This window comes from Diorhabda carinulata, chromosome 6, assembly GCF_026250575.1.
Source record: "Diorhabda carinulata isolate Delta chromosome 6, icDioCari1.1, whole genome shotgun sequence".
Classification (NCBI taxonomy): Eukaryota; Metazoa; Arthropoda; class Insecta; order Coleoptera; family Chrysomelidae; genus Diorhabda; species Diorhabda carinulata.
Window position 1 is genome coordinate 30,010,688 of NC_079465.1, and position 22,317 is coordinate 30,033,004.

Below are 22,317 nucleotides of genomic sequence, written 5' to 3' on the forward strand. Positions count from 1 at the left end.
GAATGCACCATTATAGAGATATTTTATGAAAGCTGTATATTATAGAGAAAACGTTAAGACCCATAATAAACATCCACTATCGCTGTAATTTCAGTTACGTTAATGTAATTACCGTAGGCGTAATAGGGAAAAGCTATAAGTAGAACGCGTTTTTACAGAGTTGCCCTGCAGAGGAAAAAATTCCTATATCAGGGCCTAAACAAATCTTAACCAAATTACCAAAAAAAAAAAAAAACCTTCCTTCCTAAATTTTCACAACGAATCTCTCTCTCTCACAGAGTTGTATTAATAGTATGAAGCAGTCGAGAATAGTGACATCATTTAGGACGTAAACGAATTTTCACAACGATCATAGGTGGAATAATATCCAGGGTGTTAAATCGTTTCGGACTTTAGTAGAATGCACCCAGGGAGACTCGATTGAATGGATCAAAGTTTTATATTTGTGGCTTAAGATAATTCATATCTATTACTCATTTCAGAATTTGTAAGGAAAATCAGAAATCATGATTTTGTTTTGGTTTGTTATGTGTATTCCTTCTAAAAGGATAAATTGTTAATTAAAAGTAGTTTGTGTGTGGAGTACACTTCGATACAAATTGTGTATTGTGTATATATATTTTTCTATGAATACGTTAAGAACAGATTAATGAAGTTGAAGAAAAGAAGAAGAATTAATGTCTAGTATATGTTATAAATGTTGATAAATATATAATATATATATTATATTTAAAATGTCGGGAAATATTCCGTTTACTCTTAAATCTGATAATGACGAATTTAGTTTGCGACAAAAAAATATTTTCGAACAATTAACAGTGCTTGAAAATAATAAAACTAAATTACAAAATGATACACAAATGGAAGTAGATACAGATGTCGATGATACACATAAATCTAATCCCAAGTTACAAAGAGCCATTACCAAAAGATTAAGAGGCAAAGAGAGTATATTCAAGAGACCCCAAAATCCGGTTCCTAAAAATTATATAAAAAAAATGCCAGATTTTAAAAAGAACCCGCACAAATGGACGAAATATACCTTAGACGATGTTGCAGACGAAGATATGTCAGACAAAAGTAACACTAAAACAGCTTTATCTTTCTTAGAAGAATTGAAAGAAAGGAAAGACTCCGATACTTTATCCGCTAATGCTAAAGCAGATTTAACTCAAAAAGTTGTGTTTAAGAAACACATTTCTAAAGTGAGTAATTCGCAGTCTGATGATGATAGTAATGTAAAGGCAAGTTTTCGAAGTTCAAAAGTCATTATGCCCGAATATGTTATTGGGCATAAAGTTAAAAAAGAAAAAAAGAGAAAGAACGTAGTGAAAGGGAAAGAGTTGAAACTGGATCATTTACTTGAAGAAGATGGAATAGATGATTTATAAATCAATTTACAGATTAATTAAAAATGATATTTATAGAATAAGGGATACACCAAAATTGTTTTAAAATATCTTTCGATATTTGTTGATAAGTCTTCATTAAAATTATTATCGTATTTACTATTTCTTTTTTGTAATTTATGTAAATAAAATACAATCTAATGCAACATAAATAATATTTCAGTTTCAATTTTTGAAAAAGAAAATCAAAATCCTACCTCCTTAAAATCGAAATGTTATGTTAATTAAACGAGAGAAAGAGAAATCACTGCTTCAGACTGAAAAGAACAAAAAAACGAAAGACTAGCTAGGTTTGTGTGAAAAGAAGAAAGAAAAAGCTGAATCCTAAATACTAGGTTTAGGGAAAAATATATTTTGAATTTTCAGTTACTATATTCAACGACGCACTGGAACATTAGACATTTTCACTTAATTTAAACACGCTGTTGCCAGATTTTTTGGTGCGGGAATAAAAATTTATTGATATTGATATAAATAAAACACTTGCTAATGCTTGAAATTTATTGTAGTGAATGTATTATTAATTGATACTACTTAAAGTTATGAATCTTCATTTAGTGATGTTAGAACTGTATAATAGGAAAACGAATTTCTTATAAGCTGGAACAAAATATTAATAAATGAAAAAATGTAGTATATCAAAAAAATTCGTGTTTCAATAGAAAGAAATTGAAAAAATATAAACAAAAAAAGTTAATATTTCGAGTGTAATTGCATGTCAATATAAACATCTCACTTGTAAATATTGTTCCATAGATAAAGAAAAAAGTAACGTCTTCAATAGTAAAGGGTGTTGAGATTTTGCTATGAATAATTTCAAATTAGATTGCGTTGATTTTTTCACATCGAGTCTGTAACTATCGTAAGCTAATACGGGTATCTTTTGGCTCTGAAAATGAGGAATAATTAATAATTATTATTGTATTGTTTTAACTGTTAATGCGTTTGAAGCCTTAAATATTTTTACCACAAATTACCTGTAGGTGATTTGTGATTTTTACTCTAGTTACACACTTTTTGACATATTCTGTAACAGTTTAAATAGAAATTGATCTATAATAAAAAAATAGTATATTGTAGTGGAGTGTAGGTAAGGCAGAATAGTGTAGTAGAATGTAATATAGTTTAAAAAGGGTATAGTTTTGTGGCACTCATTCTAATAATTTGTTGTATTAGCAGATGCAGGCCATTGAAAGTAGAAAAGAAGAGACACCACAGAATTCAATTTTCTGTTAGGTGACATTGACATTTAATGAATATAACCCTTAATTTTAAATACACGTGAAAGTTGTATTAATTATTGTCGGAAATTTATATTTTATAGCGTAATGGTTTCCAAACGAAAAGAAAAGGTAAAATACATATAGCGACATCATAACTAGAATATTGAATTAATTGTTTTTTCAGTATTCGTCCGGAGAGGGATCACAATTCATGACAAGAAAAGCTGCTTTGAAAAAATTACAATTATCCCTCAACGACTTTCGAAAATTATGTATTTTGAAAGGAATTTATCCTAGAGAACCAAGAAATCGCAAAAGAGCCCAGAAAGGAAAAGCAGGAATAAAAACATTATACCATGTAAAAGATATACAATTTCTTTTACATGAACCAGTAATATGGCGTTTGAGAGATTATAAAATATTTAATAAAAAAGTAGGACGTGCTAGAGCTGTTAAAGACTTTGAGAAATTGAATAAATACCTAAATAATCATCCAACACTTAAATTAGACCATATTGTTAAGGAACGTTATCCCACTTTTATAGATGCCCTTAAGGATTTAGATGATTGTTTGACACTGTGTTTTCTATTCAGTACATTTCCCTCTTTAGCACATGTGCCTAGGGATCAATCGGCTTTATGCAGGAGGTAAAAATATACTCAATTTATTAGAAAAACAAAAATTTTCATTTATTTTTCTCAGGTTAACTTTAGAATTCCTGCATGCTGTTATCGAAGCGAAAGCTTTAAGAAAAGTATTCATTTCAATCAAAGGTTTCTATTTCCAAGCAGAATTTAAAGGACAAACAATTACATGGATAACACCTCATCATTTTTCCTTCACTCCACAATCTAAAGCAGAAGTGGATTTCAAAGTCATGTCCACTTTTGTTGAATTTTATACTGTGATGCTGGGCTTTGTCAATTTCAGACTTTATCACAGTTTAAATTTATACTACCCCCCAAAATTCACGGCCATCCAACAAAGCAGCAATGAAAAACTATTAGTTGATGAAGATGTATTTGTTTCTGAAAGGGTGGCAGCTTTGAATTGCACATTATCTAAAACTTCGCATGAGCTAATAGAGGAAGACTTGGAAATTGATAGTTTTAATGCAGACGGAAGTGAGGCAAGTGAGGAAAAACTGGAAGAAATACGCAAGGAATCTGAAAAAATTAGAAAACTCAAAACTTTATTTAAAGGTTTGAAAATATTTTTAAATAGGGAGGTTCCCAGGGAACCGTTGGTGTTTGTTATAAGGTGTTTCGGTGGGGAAGTTTCTTGGGATAAGACGCTTTTTGTTGGATCAACTTTTAGTGAAGATGACGAGACAATCACTCATCAAATAGTCGATAGGCCGTCAATGGAAAAGCAGTTTATATCGAGGTTAGTAATTTAATCATTACTTACTTCAAAATTTCATATTTTTTGAATGGAGAAATTATTAAATTGTTTTTTTTTTTAATTATTTTATTGAAGCCAATCTCTGCTTTTCTACACTGACAAATTGATCATCTTAATCTTTTAAAAAGTTTATTAAGAATGTTTGTGGGGTATTTTTGTTCCATAATTATGTAGAAAATGAATTGTTCCATCAATTTATGACCTCATTTTATTCATTTACTTTCTAAAAAACTTTATAGTTGCTAATTTAGTCCAATCAAGAGTTTCCCTACTTGTAGGTGAATAATTTTATTCAAAAAGTTCCAGATTTTTCCTTTTCTTTTCTATAATTATGTAGGAAATTAATTATACATCTTCACCCTCCATAAGACTTCCTTATTGGTAACGTGGGTCAATCAAAATACTTCTGACATGTATATGAATAATTTCCAATTTCTCTTCCCACTACTATTATTTTTACTTCTTGGAAAAAAGTTTTTACTCAAAATATCAAAAATTTAATTTTTTTCATTCTAATTTACTCAAAAATTGTTTCTATTAGTTCAACATTCTCTGCCAGACCTATTTTCCATTAATATTTACTAAACAGCATCAATTATTAACCCTGGTTTATCCTATGGGGGTTAGGGTTATCTTTTTACTTCATATACACGTTTTTTCCATTATTTTTTGTTTCGAACCTTTGTAGTTTTAACTAGAATGTTTGTAACTATCTTGGTTCTCCTCGCTATCTTCTTTTTGTGATTATGGAGTGCCATATATCTTCTTAAACTGGTTGTTAAACGCCTCAACTGTTGCTTCTATAGAATTTTCCATTATAAGTTCGACTTGATTCGGTTTGGATTAAAGTTTTACACATAATTTGAATCAGGAAAAAGGTATTTACCAAAAAACATTTTTTTTATACACCGAATCAACATAACCTCAACGTTTTACAAATCCCCATTGCCTCTATCGTCTTCTAAGTCTAGTAACTGTGTTTAAATATACCTTCATGGTAGTTTTTTGCTTACTCCTCCAATGGTTATAGGTATTATGTTCAACCGCAATGGATTTTTGATTCGGTAAATGCAGCTGATCTGCTACCCGTAGAAAAATATTTCATGGGGGAAGTATTGCCTCCTCACTTATCTCCATTTATAGACAAGGACAGGGATCAGCAGTACATTCCACCAGAAGCGAGGGCTTTATATAATGAAAATGAATTAGAAGAGCAACATAAGATGGATGCCACCGATAAACAAGATGATGATGATGGTGACGAAATTGAAAGTGACTCCGACAACGATGAGGAAATTAGCAGTAAAGAAGTAAAAACCGTCAATACTAAGGTAAAATCACCATTTAAGGTATTATAAAACACGATAAAATACGAATTTTTTTTCAGAAATTGTCAGTTAGTACTGGGGAGGTGTATAAAGAGGTACCGTGGGAGAAAGCCCGCCAGGAACGTCAAGAATTTCGTTTGAGGGAAAAAATGGTGAAGAACAAACATCGTAAATTATATAAGAGTATGATGGAGGGAAGGAGAGATCGTGCAAAGGAAATATGGTTGTTGAGAAAGAAACGTCGTTTGCACGACGAGAATCAAAAAGGGAAAAAGAAAGATGCTAACAAAGTACAACAGAAAGATCAGAATAAACCGATTGTTAGGAAAAGTAAAGTTAAAACAACATGATTTTGTGATTTGATATGTTTTTAATCAAAAAAAAACTTTTGTTTAATCAGTATTGGTTTCTTCGTTTCATTACCCTTTCCTCTGGGACATGTACCGTGAGAGTTTTTCTTTGTTGATGTGTTTCGAATGAATAATTTTATCAAAATATTGCATTTGTTGTTTTATTGGGTTCAGAATTAAGTTTTTGATGTTACTCTCGTAAGTTTGGTTTTCGTAAGATTCTCTTATTGTTAATGTGGTTAAATTAATGGTTATCCTACTTTTAGCGAAGTAAATTTATTTATAAAAAAATGACTGGTTAAGGATTTTTCTTTTGGGTACAGAATTATATGAAAAAACGTTTTGTTCCACCAATTTATAACCTAATTCTTTATGCTTTGCTTTACGAAACGCTTTCTCATTGTTAATATGGTTTAATTAAGAGCTTTTCTACTTGTAGGTGAATAATTTTATTCAACAAATTTTAAGGATTTTTCTTTTTCTTTCATAATTATGTGGAAAATGAGTTGGGCCATCAATTTATCACCTCATTTTGTTCATTTACTTTCTAAAAAACTTTTTAGCTGCTAATTTAGTGGAATCAAGATTTTCTCTACTTGTAGGTGAATAATTTTATTCAAAAAATTTAAGGATTTTTCTTTTTCTTTCATAATTATGTAGGAAATGAGTTGGTCCATCAATTTATCACCTCATTTTGTTCATTTACTCTCTACTAGCACTATTTACTAGCAGATGAATAATTTTATCTATTTCCTTTTTAAATTATCAACTAGGTGTTGTAACGGTTCCCATAATAATTTTTTTCAATTCGTTCAATTGATTCCATCAAACCAAACCAAGTCACAATTTCATTTTTGTCTTAAATAGGCCCCAAAGTACTGGATTTTTCCGACCATTCCAACTTACCGGTTGTAAATTACAGAATTCAAATAAGGATTTAAAAAAAAAACGTCAAGGATAACTGGAATACATCCTTAATTTTTAAGTAATACCTTTTCAGTTAGCGATGATGCAGTCCAACAATACAAGAACATTTGTAGGAGCAAACAGCTTTGGTAGCTCAGAGTTTTAAAAAAATCCACGCTCATTGGCTCAGCCTTAAACATTTAAAAAAAAAAAAAATCACCAGATTTATCGAAAAGAAAATGAACGGTTCACGTTCAAGAGTACAATCAATTATCCATTGGCTCAAATAGTACTTACAATTGACAACCTGAACATGGTGGTACAACTTGATATCAAATTGCAGAAGTATTGTTGCAAAATAGGAAAAGAAAATATTCGTTCGACATCTTGGAAAAACCTACGAAAAATTCATATACAATTTTCTTCGTTTCTTCGACCACTTTGTCAAGGTTTCTCTCCCTTATATTCCGCCCCTTCTACTCCCTTCCTCCATTAATTACTGTCTCTCTCATTTTCTTTCTACCTTACTGTGTCTCACTATCTCTTTCTATCTCTCTGTGTCTTTCTACCTCGCTGTGTCTCTCTCTCACTCTCTTTCTACCGCACTGTGTCTCTCACTCTCTCTCTCTCTGCATCTTTCTGACTCTCTGTTTCTATGTATCTTTTTCTACATTACTGACTCTCTCTATTTCACTCTCTCTTATTTCCGAGTATATTCCCCTGCAGTAGTGGTTCTTTCTTTCTATTTCTATCAAGCTTTCTCTACATTGCTGACTCTCTGTCTCTGTTCATCTCTCAACATTACTGGCTCCTCTCTCTCTCTCTCTCTCTCTCGAATGGTAAAGGATAATATCTCGAGACTTACCTACTGATTTCTTTGTGATGTTTGATGCACGTCGACAATTTCCTGTCGTAGGATGACGGGGATATTTCTAATTTCAAGTTGTCTATTTGTTCGCACAAAACGTCGCATTCCGCTATGCAAAAACCGAGCAAATCGACGATGAAAACGTCGAAAGGATAATTGTGCATCATTAGATAAAAGCAGACGAATATTTGATAGACGTACATTATTTGGTAAACGGGAGTATCGTTAACCGCGAACGGGTAGCAATCTACCAATGGTAAAACGTATTTCGTATCGGTTTTGTTCATATCGAATAACGGGTTGATGATGACGCAGACGCAGAAACTCACGTTGACGAATGATATTAACCAGAAGAGTTTTTTGTATTTACCCATAACCTCGAAATAGAAAAATGGTTGTTGACGTTTGCTTGGCCCAGAAAACTACCAACTTTTCCGAAATTTTCCAAAAAAACACTACAATGTTGCCTAACCAACAAAAAAGACACAGAAACTTTGAGATTTCTCTAAAATTTATCGAAAACATCCAGATCATTGTCCAACTTACCAGAAATCTTCAAATTTCGAATGTTTACGTTACTAACATTTCGAAAAATCTTTAAAATTTGCCAGAAAAATCTAGAGCCCTTTGATAAGTCTCTGTAATTCACCAGAGAGATCTGGAAAGTTGTCCAACATTCCAGAAATCTCTAAAAGTTCTCAGAACAATCTAGAACATTGAAAAATTTTAGAGAAACCTCTGGAAGCTCTAAAACGTTGCGAAACTGTTAAGAAATCTTTAAAATGTAACAGGAACTTACTAAACATTCAGGAAGCCTCTAAAATTTACTAGAAAGATCCGGAATATTGTCAAATTTATTACAATTGTCAAAAATATGGATACAAACCGTTGTCAAACTTACCAAAAATCTCTAAAATTTAATAGAAAGTGTAAAAACTATGTGAAACTTACCAGAAATCTCTAAAATTTTTGAGAAGCTTCTGAAGTTCACCAGAAAAGATTCAAAACTTTCAAAATGTCTCGAAAATTGACTAAAAAGTTACAAAAAATGTCTAAGAGCTATCAGAAAGAGTCAGAACTATTTGAAACTTATCAGAAATCTCTAAAATTTGCTAGAAAGAGTCAAAACTATTTGATATTTATTAGAAATCTTCAAAATTTACCAGAAATACCAACAAAATTACCAAACTTTCGAGAAGCTTTTAAAATTTAACAGAAAGAATCAAAACGTTGTCAAACTTACCAGAAATCTTTAAAATTTATCAGATAATATCAAACAATTGGCAAATTCTCGAATATTTACCAGTAAGATTCAAAAAATTTTCAAACTTACCAGAAATCTCTAAAATTTATGAAAAAAAATCCAACACGTTCTCAAACTTAGCAAGAATCTCTAAAATTTAATAGAAAGTGTAAAAACTATGTGAAACTTACCAGTAATCTCTAAAATTTGCTAGAAACACCGACAAAATTACCAAACTTTTGAGAAGCTTCTGAAATTCTTCAGAAAATATTCAAAACGCTCTCAAACTTACCAGAAATCTATAAAATTTATCAGACAATATCAGAAAGTTAGCAAATTATCGAAAAGTCTCGAAAATTAACCATAAAGATTCTCAAATTTATCCAAAATTTCTAAAAGCTATCAGAAAGAATCAAAACTATGTGAAATTTAACGGAAATCTTTAAAAGTTACCAGAAAGTTAGCAAACTCTCGAAAAGTCTCTAAAATCCACGAGCACGATTCAAAAGTTTCTTAAACTCACCAGAAATCCTCAAAATTAACCAGATAATTATCAATCTTACGAGAAATCTTTGAAATTAACGTTACCTAACCTCTGACCATAGTAAACAGTGAGAATCCTCAGGCAACTATTATACAAATATATTCACTTGTCACATATATTTTTTGCTTATAATCTGAAATTGAAAGTTTTGACTACTAACTACTTCAAATATCCTTTTATATTGCTCTGGACTTTCAGGACGAAAAATCTCCGAATCCATAGATTTCATCAACCTCTTAATCTTCTTTTTGTGTTTTATTAAGCAAAAATCTTTGCAAACAATCATCAACGATGACATCGACACATAAAATTCGTCAGCGAAAGCGATTACATTATCTCTTGCTTTATACATGTAAATAAAATGACAAAATTGAGGTGTAATTATAAAAAGTACAATTACGGACACCCCGTAGATCATTGTCAAAACCATCGAGTTAGCTATACATTTATCGTCCATCCAAATTCCGAAAATGTTGAACATTTTATTGAAAATTGCGAAGTAATCAGGTAATTTATGCGGTTTTTTTCTAAAAAACAAAATTAAAAAAGAAGAAATTTCATATATTTTAAGGTTAAATCAGAAATTTTCAATTACGTAAACAAAACTCGTTATGAAATGGTTCATAACTTTCATAGAAACAGTTGAATACACGTTCTTCGGCTTTTTAGCCACGTAAAAAAACTTATGTCAATTGATAAATTTCTACAATAAATTAAATTTAAAAAAGCCCTTGGCAGTCGGAAACTTTTCAATTATAAAAAAGAAGTATATATAAAAAGTGGTAAAAATCTTTTTCTTTTATGGTTTTCTATACAATGTTTATTTAACGAATTATAAAATAATAATAAATACTCCCAAAAACCTAGTAGAGTGATACGCTTGCGCGAGCACTTACTTATAAACTTTCATTTAAATAAAACGTCGTTGCCAAATTATAAAAAATATCCCAATTCATGAGAATTTTAATCAGAAATACATCTCAAAATGAATCTATATCACAAATTTATTTCTAGTATATTATTGATAGTTCTAATTAATATGTTGTTTAAATGAAATTTTCTATTCTATAACATTTCATTGAAACATATTTTCATCATCAAGTTTTATACCTTGTACCTGGTAAGTGGCAACAATGCTTTGTGTTTTTAAAAACTGAAAAGGGTATGTATAGTTTAATTTCGTGTTTTTGATTGTGTTTTATAAGTGATATATGTTAAAAATGGCATCAATTCGTCGGTGTTTTCTGTGTGACTATAAATACGATAAAAAACAGTTCATATTATGATGCACAGGTAAGTTTAATTATCAAGACGTATCTATGGATTGCATTTGATTTTATTGAGCAGTTGTTTTGTATGTGCCCCCTTGATTAAGAATTGTACTTACTTTTCAAATATATTCATACTTTTACCAATGGATATTCCAAATAGTTTCGAAAATGATATACCATCAGCAACTGTAAACTGTATGGTTAGATTTTTAATTCATTGTATATATATGTACAAATATAATAGTTTTAGCTTGAACGTATCAAATTACGGTATTTACTTCAACATATATCTTATTATTAACTTATTGATATCAAGCATATTTCTGCTATGAATTATAAATCAAAAGATCTTACAATTATTTCGAGTTTTGTCTACAATTCTACTAGATACACATGTTTGTATTCTTGATTAATTTCACGATTATTATACGTTAATGCATTTATCATATACGAAATTATTCTTTACGAACTGGCAACAGAGTTGTTGCTATGTGAAATATATAAACTTTTTAACACTTTCGACTCCATTCGTTTTTATTTCAAAATAACTAGCTATAAAACTATAAAGATCAGAGTTAGAATCTTTAGTATTGTGTGGTGCTTTTCAACGTGTCGTCTTTATTACTTTTTTTTGAATTATCACCGTTAACACAATGTAAAACTTACTAAATTCGGTTTATTTACCGGTTTTTTAAAAATTTTTGTAACACGTGTCTAAAAAATGATATTCCTGTTGGGTAATAAATAAAACGAGTATTTCTGGCCACTTGAACTTATATTTTTAATAGCGTTTAGCGTTAAATAACTTACAAAAATATTGCAATATCATACTAGATTGTCTAATAAAATGGTATTTTAGAGACAAGCGTAGATGCTTCAGTGTTGGCAATCACGCAAAAGTTCAGGATATTTATTATATATTAAAATAACCTGAATATAATTATTTGAAAGCAAAATTACCAACTGACACTAGGATTCCAGGACAAGCATTTAAATACACACTCAACCAACATTTTCTCACATATTTATTAATATAATTGTCACATATGCGCTGGATCGTCCTTAAATCCTTAACAATGTCTAGCACCATTATATAAAACTTTTTGTTGCCCGTATTTTATAAAATTATTGCCCTCGTTTTCCCAACGTTATAAATTATTTTCTACGAAGCTACGAAACAATAAATTTCGCGTTTCTAAATGAACTCGTCTTGTTATTAAACAAAAATTTCAATAATTAACGAAACATTTGAAAGTTTGTTTATATATACTTATTGGAAACGTCACTTGTCATTAGGCATTTTTTAGCATTGTTTTCAGTTAACATAATTTTGTTATACGTTGATGATATGTCTCGTATATATAAACGTTTATCTATGGCGGCTGTCAACTTTATAATTCTTTAGAGAATAGAAGGTAGAATATAAAGTGTAAGTTAAATGAACTAGTTAACCATTCAATTGAAGATGTTTAGGGGAAATAGGGGCAAATTTCGAAACTTAACTTTCAATGAAAATTAAAGTTCATTTTATATTTAGAAATTTCATTTATTGTCGAAATGTAAAAACGTATTTTTTGGTTAACTTGCATAAATTGAAGTGATCAAGACAATCAGAATTAATTTGAATATCATTTTAGAATATTTTATAGAATTGAGCGGAAAATATGATATTTGAAAATAATATTTGGGGGTAATAGGAGTAAATTTTCATTGAAACCAATATTCATTAGACAAATTAGGGGAAATGAGGGCAATTGGGTTATCGATGATTTAAATATCAAATATGAGTACATCCTATGATTATTTTGTAAAATACGGGCAAAAGATATTATAAGATTTGACTAAAATTACTATTCCGAACGAAATAACTTCCTTTTAATGAGGAATTTATAATTTTAGACAAGTCAAAGAAAATTTAGTAACGTTATCTGACATAAATAGAATACCCGAACCAAATTATCCATAAAAAGCGAATTTTTGCAATATACCAAAGAGATCAAGAAAGATAACGTCACTATATATATTAAAACATAGCTTAATTTAATCGTTTATAAAATTGTTTGAGCTTAAAATATAGCATAAAATAGTTGATGCATAAAATTTGAGAAAAAAAGTTAATCAAAGAGATCCGTCACTTAAAAAAAAATATAACGAAAAATTATTGATTTATTATTGCACGTGACGACCTTTTTGAAAAACTAAAATAGTTTCGTCTTGTAAGTATAAGTACAGGTAAAAGAATTTGATCCTTTTATTATTATCATTAATGGAACTTTATTATCGTATTTTTGAATATGTCATTAGTGTAGTTGATTTCGCGGTAAAAACAATGCGCGGTGAATTATTTTCAATATAAAACGGCTACAGATTTTTTCGCGCCAAAAAATATTACAATAGACATTGAAAATTCGAATAAAAAATGTTATAACGATATAGTGAAGGCGCTTGTGTATCATTTTCTCCCCAGACTAATCCATAATTATTCAACTTGTTTTTGAAAGGCGCCATGTGGGATTTAAACTGAGATACGTTATTGAAAATAGTTAATTCTTCAGTTAAAAAGTGTTCCTAAAGAAAAGTTAAACTAAATCGTTAAGAAACTAGGACTAATACGCGACAAAGTCAAAAATGGACGACAAAGAGAGTGTGGATGCAAGCAATTAGGTTTATTAGCAGTAATCCTACTACGAAAAAGCACCAAATGTAATAAAACATGGAAAAATGATGGTTATACCTGAATTAAAACTAAAGGACCCAAGAAATAATTGGAAACCTCTACTGGAACCAATTCGCAAGCTTTAGAATCGCAGGAGAATACACAGAGGAATCCTTCAAAGCTGCATATTTGTCTTGACTCATCTTGTGCTATATGAAACAGATTAAAGAACACCAAATATGCGGATGACACCTTTGTATTTGCTGTTTACAAAACCTCGTCGCTGTACGACAATACACACCGAATATCAACGTCAAAAAGGCAAAACTCTCTTGGAAATTCAATGAGATCGTACGTTTTCTCTGTCCAGTTTCAAGGAATTCAGTCCAGACAAAGATCTGAGTGGTTTTATAGACGAATACTCAAGATCAGCCAAAATATTTGGAAAAAGACCTAATACTTGACCTTGATGGCAATATTCGTTAAGAATCAGGCACCGTAAGAGGAATAAAGTGATAATCCTGAAGGTACACTGTTAACCACGATGTAGAGGAAGAGGTCAGGAAGCTAAATGAAGAAGACGGCGACTAGAGAAAGGGGAAAAGTCTTTAGCTTTGCAGCTGTTGACTATAATCCCAAGACTATCTGCAGGCCAATTTCGGGATATCCTGGTACTGAAGTACGGCCGTACCATCAGCTTGGAGAAGTGCTAGCTCAAGGCGCTGAATATGAGTAGCAGAATTGGGGTTTTCTGAGATTTCTGAAGAGGTCTCACTGCGAATTCCATAGGCCAGGAAAAAGGCGCGAGATCTTAGGCTAGAATTTGTAAAAATCGTAATAAAGGAATCGATCTAACGACATATTCAAATTTCGATGGTCTAGAATCTGCGAGAATGATTATAAGCGTTGGTATCATACAACTTGCAAAGACTATCGGCGCGGTTACTACCAAATTGAGACGGTAAACTGACACTAACCGATAAATTGTCGTCTAATTTGTTAACCAGCTTCCTACGTTGCCAGATGAAGGTCCAAGCGGCGATGACGGCTAATTGCGTCGATAAGAAAACGGTCGCCGCCACGATAAGTCCAGCCAAGTTTATACAGAAACCTCCTTCGTTTTGAATATAAACGGCTTCGCTGTCGGACGTTTTGTTGGCGTTTTTATCGAAACCGAATTTATCCGTGATCTGTATGGATTGCACCAATAATAAATCTTCTTGGGCCGAAGTTGTCGAACGACGTCTCCGGCGTTTACCGTACGAAATGACGGAACGTAGTTCGCCGTTCGGTTCTTCTTCGTCGCATTGAACGGGCTCGCAGGTCGGCATGCAAGGAGTCACTAAAGCTCTGAATTGTACCACTTCCGACGAAGGGAATTTGAATGCGTCGAAATGAGAAAGCAAAATCTGGAAATGTAAAATAAATATGTTTATCCCGACGATAAGGTGACGGTATGGTTTTTACTTACTTTTCCCGTAGATGCGGATTTGTAGATGGGTCCCATGATGAAATGATCGGTGGGGCAACCGTCGGCGTCGATTAAAATAATTTCGCTCGAATCTACGCCGTCCATGGCAACTAATTCTCTAACGAAAATTTCGTACGGACTGTTTTTGTCCATGATTTCGAATTTTAGCGCCAAAGGATCTCCCACTTCGGCCGATTGCATGATATCTTCTCCGTTTCGGTTGGTTATTTTCATCGCCACGTTCGGGGAATCGACGGTTACCTCTTCGGAAAGCGCTGGAAACAAAACACGAAAAAATTTGAACAAATACTTCATAATAGGAAATATACACCCCGTAAATTGTATGATAAACAACGCTTTCATCTTTTTTTATTATTTCCCGCTGTATGGGATCCACACACGGACACTTCGACTCTTTCTTCTCTTTTTCTATCTGCACTTGGTTAAAATTTTATGTTTCCCGCCTTTTGGGAGGTCATATACAACTATAACTCGATAAATATAAGTTTCGACGAGATGTAGGTTATATAAGCAGCTAAGCGTAGTGTAAAAATGTTTTGTCCCGCTCCTGTCGTAACGTTTGATTATTGATTTAGTTGGTTTGCATTTTACGAACGAAAAATGGAAAAAAGATAAAAAAAAATTACGCTGGACAATAATTTTTTGTCCTACGAAAACTTGTATCAAATTTTGAATGTACTATGACCTATGATTCTCCATACACATAAAGAAAACTGTCCGGGTTATTAGAACAAACGTAATTTCGTTAAACAACAAGTAAATGAGGTCAGAAAAGCTGTCAAAAATAGACGTGACTGAAACAAGTTATTAATTTTTTTAAGGAAAGTAAAATAAAAAGGATATTTAACAAACTATCTTTTCCCAAGATGACATTCTTTGAGTTTGAGGATCTTATGTGTTTAAATTAATATTTTTGAAGAAAAAAATTAGAATCCCCCCTCCCTTATTTGATATGTTACTGATGTTTGCTTGAAAATAAGGGACTTAAGCGGTGTTGCCTCAAGTATTAATGCAAACGGCGTAGCTAACGCCATCTATAAATAGAAGTTCGTGTGACAAAGATAGTGTTCATAATGAATGAAAAATACTAATATTATTGTGACAATATTCTTTCTCGTTCGAGACACTTTATCAATACTGCGCATGCTTGAGAATGCGCAGAACCAAGCTGGAACCTCGGAGGTTAGAGAAATCGTTCCTTAGTCGGAACAGCTTCTAATTATAGAAAGTTTGACAAGTGACATATTGTTGTGTCTAAAACAACGAACCCCGTGTATTTAATAGACCACACAACATATTAAGGCTTCCTTATTTTACAATTATTTAATAAAAAAAGATTTATAATCATTAAAATTCGTATTAGTCTTATATTTATTATGAAAATACTTGATTTATCAGTATTTTTTTTATTTAAAAAAAAAACGTGGATACTAGAAGTAATTCAAGTTCAAAATGGCGTCAAATCTCTGAACTGTCTCCGATTTTCCTGAAAATTTAGAATTGAACTCATTTCACCCTCCATATCAAGATCTACATGGTCGCAAGGTGTTCAAATTGTTTTTAAGGGAAGAAAACCACCCCTTATCGAAAAATATCAAAATTATAGTTTTTTCTACATTTTTTCAATTCAAATATTTTTCGTTCATACAGTATAAATATCTTAACATATTGTATAATAGAAAATTTATATATTTTGAAGTATCAACCCTTAAAAATCTTTAAAAACTACCCTTCTGATGAAAATAATATGGGAAAAAATATTTTAACGATTTAAAACATTGCAAATTCATTTTTACTGTGAAAATTTCATAGCTTTTCAATAAAATTTAATTGGTTATTGATTTTTATTATTCAACCCTTGAAAACTACCCCTTTGCAGAGAATTAAATAAAAATAAAATCAAATGACTGCCAACTTTTAGATTTTGCATTATTTTAAGTATTAAAGTTTCTTGTCTCTAATTGAAGTAATTTTTAATTGTCTATACCATGTCAACCCTTAAGAATCACCCCTTTGATAAAAATAAAAATTTTCTAATGACTGTTAATGTTTTGATTTTGAATTCTTTCGGTATTTTCCAAACACGAAGTGATTTTTCATTCTCTACACCCTAATACCCCTTAAAAACCACCCCTTTACCAATATTATAAGTATATCATCTCTTGGTACTCTCAAATGTACCTACAGGCAACTTAACATCAACAGAAAAAATTTGGGCGCCAAAATTTGAAACTTTTTCATAACCTATAATTAAAAAAAAATTTCAAATTTTTATTTTTTATGTAACTCCGTTAATTTTGAAGATGTCACATCCTACAAAAAACCATTTTAAAGGTAATTTTCAGGACTACCCGACTATGTATGGTAGAAGGGTTTGAAATCCTTCAGATTTTATTAATAAAGGGTCAAAGGGCTGCGGATAAGCAAACCTCGCAATATAGTGACAGATTAATTTGGTTATAACTCCGTCAATTTTTATGTTACAAAAAAAATAAACATAGCAAAATAATCGTCATAAAAAATGCTTTAATTAAATGCTGTTTATTTGTTTTTGTATCTCTCATACTTATGGAGAAAAAATGAGCAAAAAATTTTTTTTTTAAAATCGAAAAAAAAGTATTATTTAATGCTCATTTTTTTCAAAATTAGGCATTTTTAATCAGCCAAATTTTCAGACGTCGTGAATAACATTCAAAAAAAGTATTTGGTACAAGGAATAAGTTTAATTTTGATATTCAATGAAATGGCATTAGTTTTAGTGCAATTTCTTTTTTTAAGTTTTAACTATTTGACATCATATCTCACTGAAATTTCAGTCGAAACGACTTTTATTATAATCATTTGAAAGGTCTTTTTAAGCTCTTTAAAAAGTATTTCGTGACTTTTTGTTGAAAAATGTACCGTTTTCCCGTTATTTGAGGTTAAATGTTCAAATAAGTAAAACAAAAACTATTCAAGTATCTATAACTTGCTTTAGGTAGAACATTAAGATTTTGAAAAATATCTTAATTTCTTCGTTTTTTTATGAGCTTCATTTTTGTTCATCACACTTTTTTCGATAAAACGAATAATTACAGAGTTATACGAAAAAAACTATTGAAAAAAGCGATTTTTTTAACGAAAAATCAATTGCGAATAACTCAAAAACTATCGATCTGACGAAAAAACTTTATACGACATTTATTACTTTAAATTAGCTAATCTTTCGATTTCCGTCAAAATTTCCAATAAATGCCGCATTAAATAATTCGTAAGCGAAATGCTTGAATACCTGGCCTAAAATTAAACGTCAATTCTATTCAATATTAAAGTAACCGCGGAACAGGACGTATCCGTGTTGTGACATCACGACGGGTGGTTACGTGGATAGTAAATCAAAATAGTTTAGTATACGTCGTCTCAAACCCGTAACGCGTCTACAAATAAATTCCCCTGCTTTTAACACGGTTCAAATTTTCCGAACGAAAAACCAGAATTGTCAACGTCGAGTTATCCCCACGATATTTATGTCTACGGAAATACCGTGAATCATAATAAATATTTCTTGTAATAAACGATAATTCAATGTGATTGTGAAATGTCGAACTTGCTATTAAAATGGTTTTATTATACAGTGTGTTGTAGAATTCCTGGAGCAGCCTTATTAACATATATTTCCATAGTTTTCCTATTCCTCGTCATTTTCCACGTTTCTTTCTCCAATTAAACTATAGATCGATCGATCCAACGTTGATCTATTGATTCGAAACGTAGCATCTTTAAAAAGTGTTGTCTACATCTTGTTCTATCCGATTTTGTTTGAATTTCACAGGCCGAAACAATATTTACAAGTTATCAAACATTGTACTACGCCAAGTGTTAAATCAGTATTGTATCGTGGATGTTTCATCACCTCGATTCTAAACAGATCAACGCCAGGTATCTTCTTAATGTCCACTTTGGACAATCAACTGCACGATTCCCATCTTCGCTGGTACTTTGGTTACAATAGAATCAGTAGAAAACGAACCCAGGTACCACCAGCGACCGACGATTATCAAACTTCCTTGGACCCGAAGCTGATGAAAAGAATTGAACAAGGATTGCTTTGGTATCTGCTGGAGAGCAAAGCTTCGAACCCCATGGTGGGTAATAGCCATCGGGAAAAGTAGCGTTGGGGAATCCAAGTCCTTTTTGAACTACAACCGCAGCTCCTTGGAATCTGGTTGCTTGTAATAGCAGCTCTAATTGATTCTAAAGCTCAATATGAACACGAGATCGATAGCGAATCAGTACTGTGAGGGAAAATTGAAAACTGGTACTTTGGTTACAATAGAATCAGTAGAAAACGAACCCAGGTACCACCAGCGACCGACGATTATCAAACTTCCTTGGACCCGAAGCCGATGAAAAGAATTTAACAAGGATTGCTTTGGTATCTGCTGGAGAACAAAGCTTCGAACCCCATGGTGGGTAATAGCCATCGGGAAAAGTAGCGTTGGGGAATCCAAGTCCTTTTTGAACTACAACCGCAGCTCCTTGGAATCTGGTTGCTTGTAATAGCAGCTCTAATTGATTCTAAAGCTCAATATGAACACGAGATCGATAGCGAATCAGTACTGTGAGGGAAAATTGAAAACTGGTACTTTGGTTACAATAGAATCAGTAGAAAACGAACCCAGGTACCACCAGCGACCGACGATTATCAAACTTCCTTGGACCCGAAGCTGATGAAAAGAATTGAACAAGGATTGCTTTGGTATCTGCTGGAGAACAAAGCTTCGAACCCCATGGTGGGTAATAGCCATCGGAAAAAGTAGTTTTAGGGAATCCGAATCCTTCTTGAACTACAACCGCAGCTCCTTAGAATCTGGTTGCTTGTAATAGCAGCTCTAATTGATTCTAAAGCTCAATATGAACACGAGATCGATAGCGATTCAGTACCGTGAGGGAAAATTGAAAACTGGTACTTTGGTTACAATAGAATCAGTAGAAAACGAACCCAGGTACCACCAGCGACCGACGATTATCAAACTTCCTTGGACCCGAAGCTGATGAAAAGAATTGAACAAGGATTGCTTTGGTATCTGCTGGAGAACAAAGCTTCGAACCCCATGGTGGGTAATAGCCATCGGAAAAAGTAGTTTTAGGGAATCCGAATCCTTCTTGAACTACAACCGCAGCTCCTTAGAATCTGGTTGCTTGTAATAGCAGCTCTAATCGATTCTAAAGCTCAATATGAACACGAGATCGATAGCGATTCAGTACCGTGAGGGAAAATTGAAAAAAAAACTTCGAAGAAAGAGTTTAAGGGGTACTTCTCGTCCAGTAGGACGTCGTCTAAATCGTCGGGGTGTAGACTGCAAAAACTTACCCGGAGTAATATCACCGACGACTCCCAAATCCACTTCGTTGGTAACGCTTTTATTGGTCAAATCATATTGGCAGGTAACTGCCAATCCCAAATCGCTACTGGTTACGATTTTATCGTGATGTTGAATGACGACGTCGTTGATGTATCTTCCCAAACCGTTTTTCCTAACGTTACATTCTAAATTGTCGTAGGGCATGTTGAGTTCGAATTCCAGACTGTTGTTAACGTCTCTGACGCACGAATTCGGGCTGCCCTTAGCGTAGATTTTACCGTCGAAGAGTTTACTGGTTTGGATACGCGCTATCATGTCTCCGGATCTGCAATCGATGCTGACGTTGTAGCAGGAACTTAATTCGTATGTAGCTGCTTCCGGTACTTCTAAGTAAGGTTCCTATAAAAGAAATTTGGTTTAAATCACTGGTTGTTGGATAAGCGCTCCGATCCGATCGGAAACAATGGCTACTGCTTACTTTTTCAGTCTTCTTTGGTTATTAGGATTCCGGGAGAGGTCATGACTTCTCAGTTAGGTTATTTAAGGGATAATCGGATTGAAGACAGTACCAAGATTGAATATACACAGGAAACTGAGCAAATATTGTATTTTGTAGGCTGCAAAACTGACCAAATCTTCATTTTTACCAATATCAACACCATAACCACCAGGTTGGACTTGGTTTTGATGATAGAAGCTTTTACCGTAAGAAAATGATCACTGGAAGAGGCTACACAGACTGCGATTATAAAAAAAATTGAGTTGTAACGAGGACGAGTACAATTATGTGCGGTTTGGTTTACGACGAAGCTACAGGTACTGTGATAAATCCTCTAAAACATATTCTGATGTTAACAACTTACTGATTGGATCAAAAATGATAAAAGATGATAAAAACCTTTGGAATTTCAGTTGTGGAATACCTAGCAAGCATTTAAATCAATTGAAAATGATTCGACAGGTTTATGCTTGGTGATTTCTAGCTGGAGTCGTCTACGCAAAATTACAATTTGATTTATATTTCCGGAGTTCGTTACCTGGATATCGGATAGAGTTGCTCTGGAATGATGGCTCAATCTGCATACCATTTCGCCGGTATCGCCGTAATCGTACGAATGACATCTGTAAGGACTGTTCAAACACAATTCCCTGCATTCGTCCGCCGATCCGACGTCTTGGTAAACGGAATCAACGGTTTTCAAAATACGACCGGATAATTTTTTGAATTCGCATAATTTGGTGGGTTCGTCTATGCAATTGTTCTCCATGTATTCGTAATCGTCCGATGGTTGGAACGCAGTACTACCAGCTACCGTCATACGGTCCATTTTCGATAGTTCGCATATTCCGGAAACGTTGTTGTAATTGGCCGATCTGAAACAAGAACATGACGTGAGTTGATGTCGATTAGCTCCAAGTGAGGGGTGGTTACTCAAGGAAACATCAATAAAGTCCACGAATTGGTTATATCTAATCGTAAATTGAAATGGCGTCAGATGGCTGAGGTTGTAAAGATTTCAGAAGACGCAGTGCTTCAACATTTCACCATGAGAAAGCTTTTACTCACAGTCGATGATTTAGAGCGGTGTTTGGACAAAACAATCATCATCTGAGCGGACTGCAGCCGGTGAATCAGGTTCGAAGCGTCCAAAGACCCAAGGAAGGTTATGGCTTCAGTATTTTGGGATGCGCATGGTATATTGGGAGAAACCATCAATAGTGAATATTACATAGAATTTTTGGATGGTTTGAATGCTAAAATCAAGGAAAAACCGACTAATATGTCCATTTTTTCACCAAGACAATGAATCGATTCACAAGTCAACTTCAAATTGCCTCCTCATCCAATGTCTGGTCCAGATCTGGCCCCAGTGACTATTGGCTATTCGCTAAACTCAAACAATGTTCGCTGGTGAGAAATTCAGCTCAAAAGTGGAATAAATAGCTGAAACTTGAAGTCTATTTTGAGGCCAAAGATAAATCTTTCAACAGGCACGGCATTTAGAAGTTAGAAGTGTATTGGAAAGATTGTATTGCTCTTGAAGGAGATTCCAATAAAATCAAATGTGTTTTCTTAGTTGGCCATAGATGTTAACACTTTTTAACCAGTAAATTTTGGTAAACTCGGAAGTAAGAACCTTGAAACTGCCACCTCTACATTTTAATTGCTAGATTGCTCTGTTTTGGACTTCATTAGAAAATGATCTACGTACTGGAGGTCTTGTGATTAAAGAATTAAATTGAGAATTCATAGGGACAAAAACAAACTTTTGCAAC

The 22,317-nt window shown here is 32.7% G+C and overlaps 4 protein-coding genes across 4 annotated transcripts in view; 2 read left to right on the forward strand and 2 right to left on the reverse strand.

Annotated features, from left to right (window-relative positions):
* The first annotated feature begins 673 nt into the window (after positions 1-673).
* On the forward strand, positions 674-1,564 carry LOC130895101 (protein TSSC4). The gene has a single exon (XM_057802236.1). The coding sequence runs from the start codon at positions 735-737 to the stop codon at positions 1,389-1,391; it is 657 nt and encodes a 218-aa protein (XP_057658219.1). The 5' UTR covers positions 674-734; the 3' UTR covers positions 1,392-1,564.
* Positions 1,565-1,900: 336 nt separating this feature from the next.
* Positions 1,901-9,771, reverse strand: LOC130895020 (odorant receptor 46a-like). The gene is made up of 6 exons (XM_057802111.1): positions 9,437-9,771; positions 7,487-7,866; positions 6,919-7,018; positions 6,708-6,812; positions 2,146-2,298; positions 1,901-2,009 (listed from the first exon to the last, which is right to left on the reverse strand). Exons 1-6 carry the CDS (start codon positions 9,755-9,757, stop codon positions 1,950-1,952), a joined length of 1,119 nt encoding a protein of 372 aa, XP_057658094.1. The 5' UTR covers positions 9,758-9,771; the 3' UTR covers positions 1,901-1,949.
* Positions 2,602-5,767, forward strand: LOC130895019 (pescadillo homolog). Its single transcript, XM_057802110.1, has 5 exons — positions 2,602-2,761; positions 2,817-3,280; positions 3,336-4,019; positions 5,068-5,368; positions 5,425-5,767. Exons 1-5 carry the CDS (start codon positions 2,738-2,740, stop codon positions 5,713-5,715), a joined length of 1,764 nt encoding a protein of 587 aa, XP_057658093.1. The 5' UTR covers positions 2,602-2,737; the 3' UTR covers positions 5,716-5,767.
* Positions 9,772-11,303: 1,532 nt separating the features above from the next.
* Positions 11,304-22,317, reverse strand: part of LOC130895022 (uncharacterized) — a 154,691-nt gene continuing 143,677 nt past the window's right edge. The window contains exons 6-9 of the mRNA XM_057802112.1: positions 21,078-21,414; positions 20,049-20,439; positions 14,675-14,949; positions 11,304-14,612 (exon numbers count right to left, since the gene is read on the reverse strand). Coding sequence (XP_057658095.1) covers positions 14,082-14,612; positions 14,675-14,949; positions 20,049-20,439; positions 21,078-21,414 — 1,534 coding nt within the window. The 3' untranslated portion in view covers positions 11,304-14,081. The remainder of the gene's footprint in view (positions 14,613-14,674; positions 14,950-20,048; positions 20,440-21,077; positions 21,415-22,317) is intronic.

Bases quoted from the DNA above. Each gene is read 5' to 3' on its own strand.
- LOC130895020 (XM_057802111.1), bottom strand. From the start codon at position 9,757: ATGTTCAACATTTTCGGAATTTGGATGGACGATAAATGTATAGCTAAC. The intron at 2,299-6,707 runs GTATTACTTAAA...CCTCATTTTCAG, and splicing joins CATCATCGCTAACTGAAAAG to AGCCAAAAGATACCCGTATT. The intron at 2,010-2,145 runs GTGAGATGTTTA...ATTTTGTTCCAG, and splicing joins CTATGGAACAATATTTACAA to CTTATAAGAAATTCGTTTTC.
- LOC130895019 (XM_057802110.1), top strand. From the start codon at position 2,738: ATGGTTTCCAAACGAAAAGAAAAG. The intron at 2,762-2,816 runs GTAAAATACATA...TTGTTTTTTCAG, and splicing joins TTTCCAAACGAAAAGAAAAG to TATTCGTCCGGAGAGGGATC. The intron at 5,369-5,424 runs GTAAAATCACCA...ATTTTTTTTCAG, and splicing joins TAAAAACCGTCAATACTAAG to AAATTGTCAGTTAGTACTGG.
- LOC130895101 (XM_057802236.1), top strand. From the start codon at position 735: ATGTCGGGAAATATTCCGTTTACTCTTAAATCTGATAATGACGAATTT.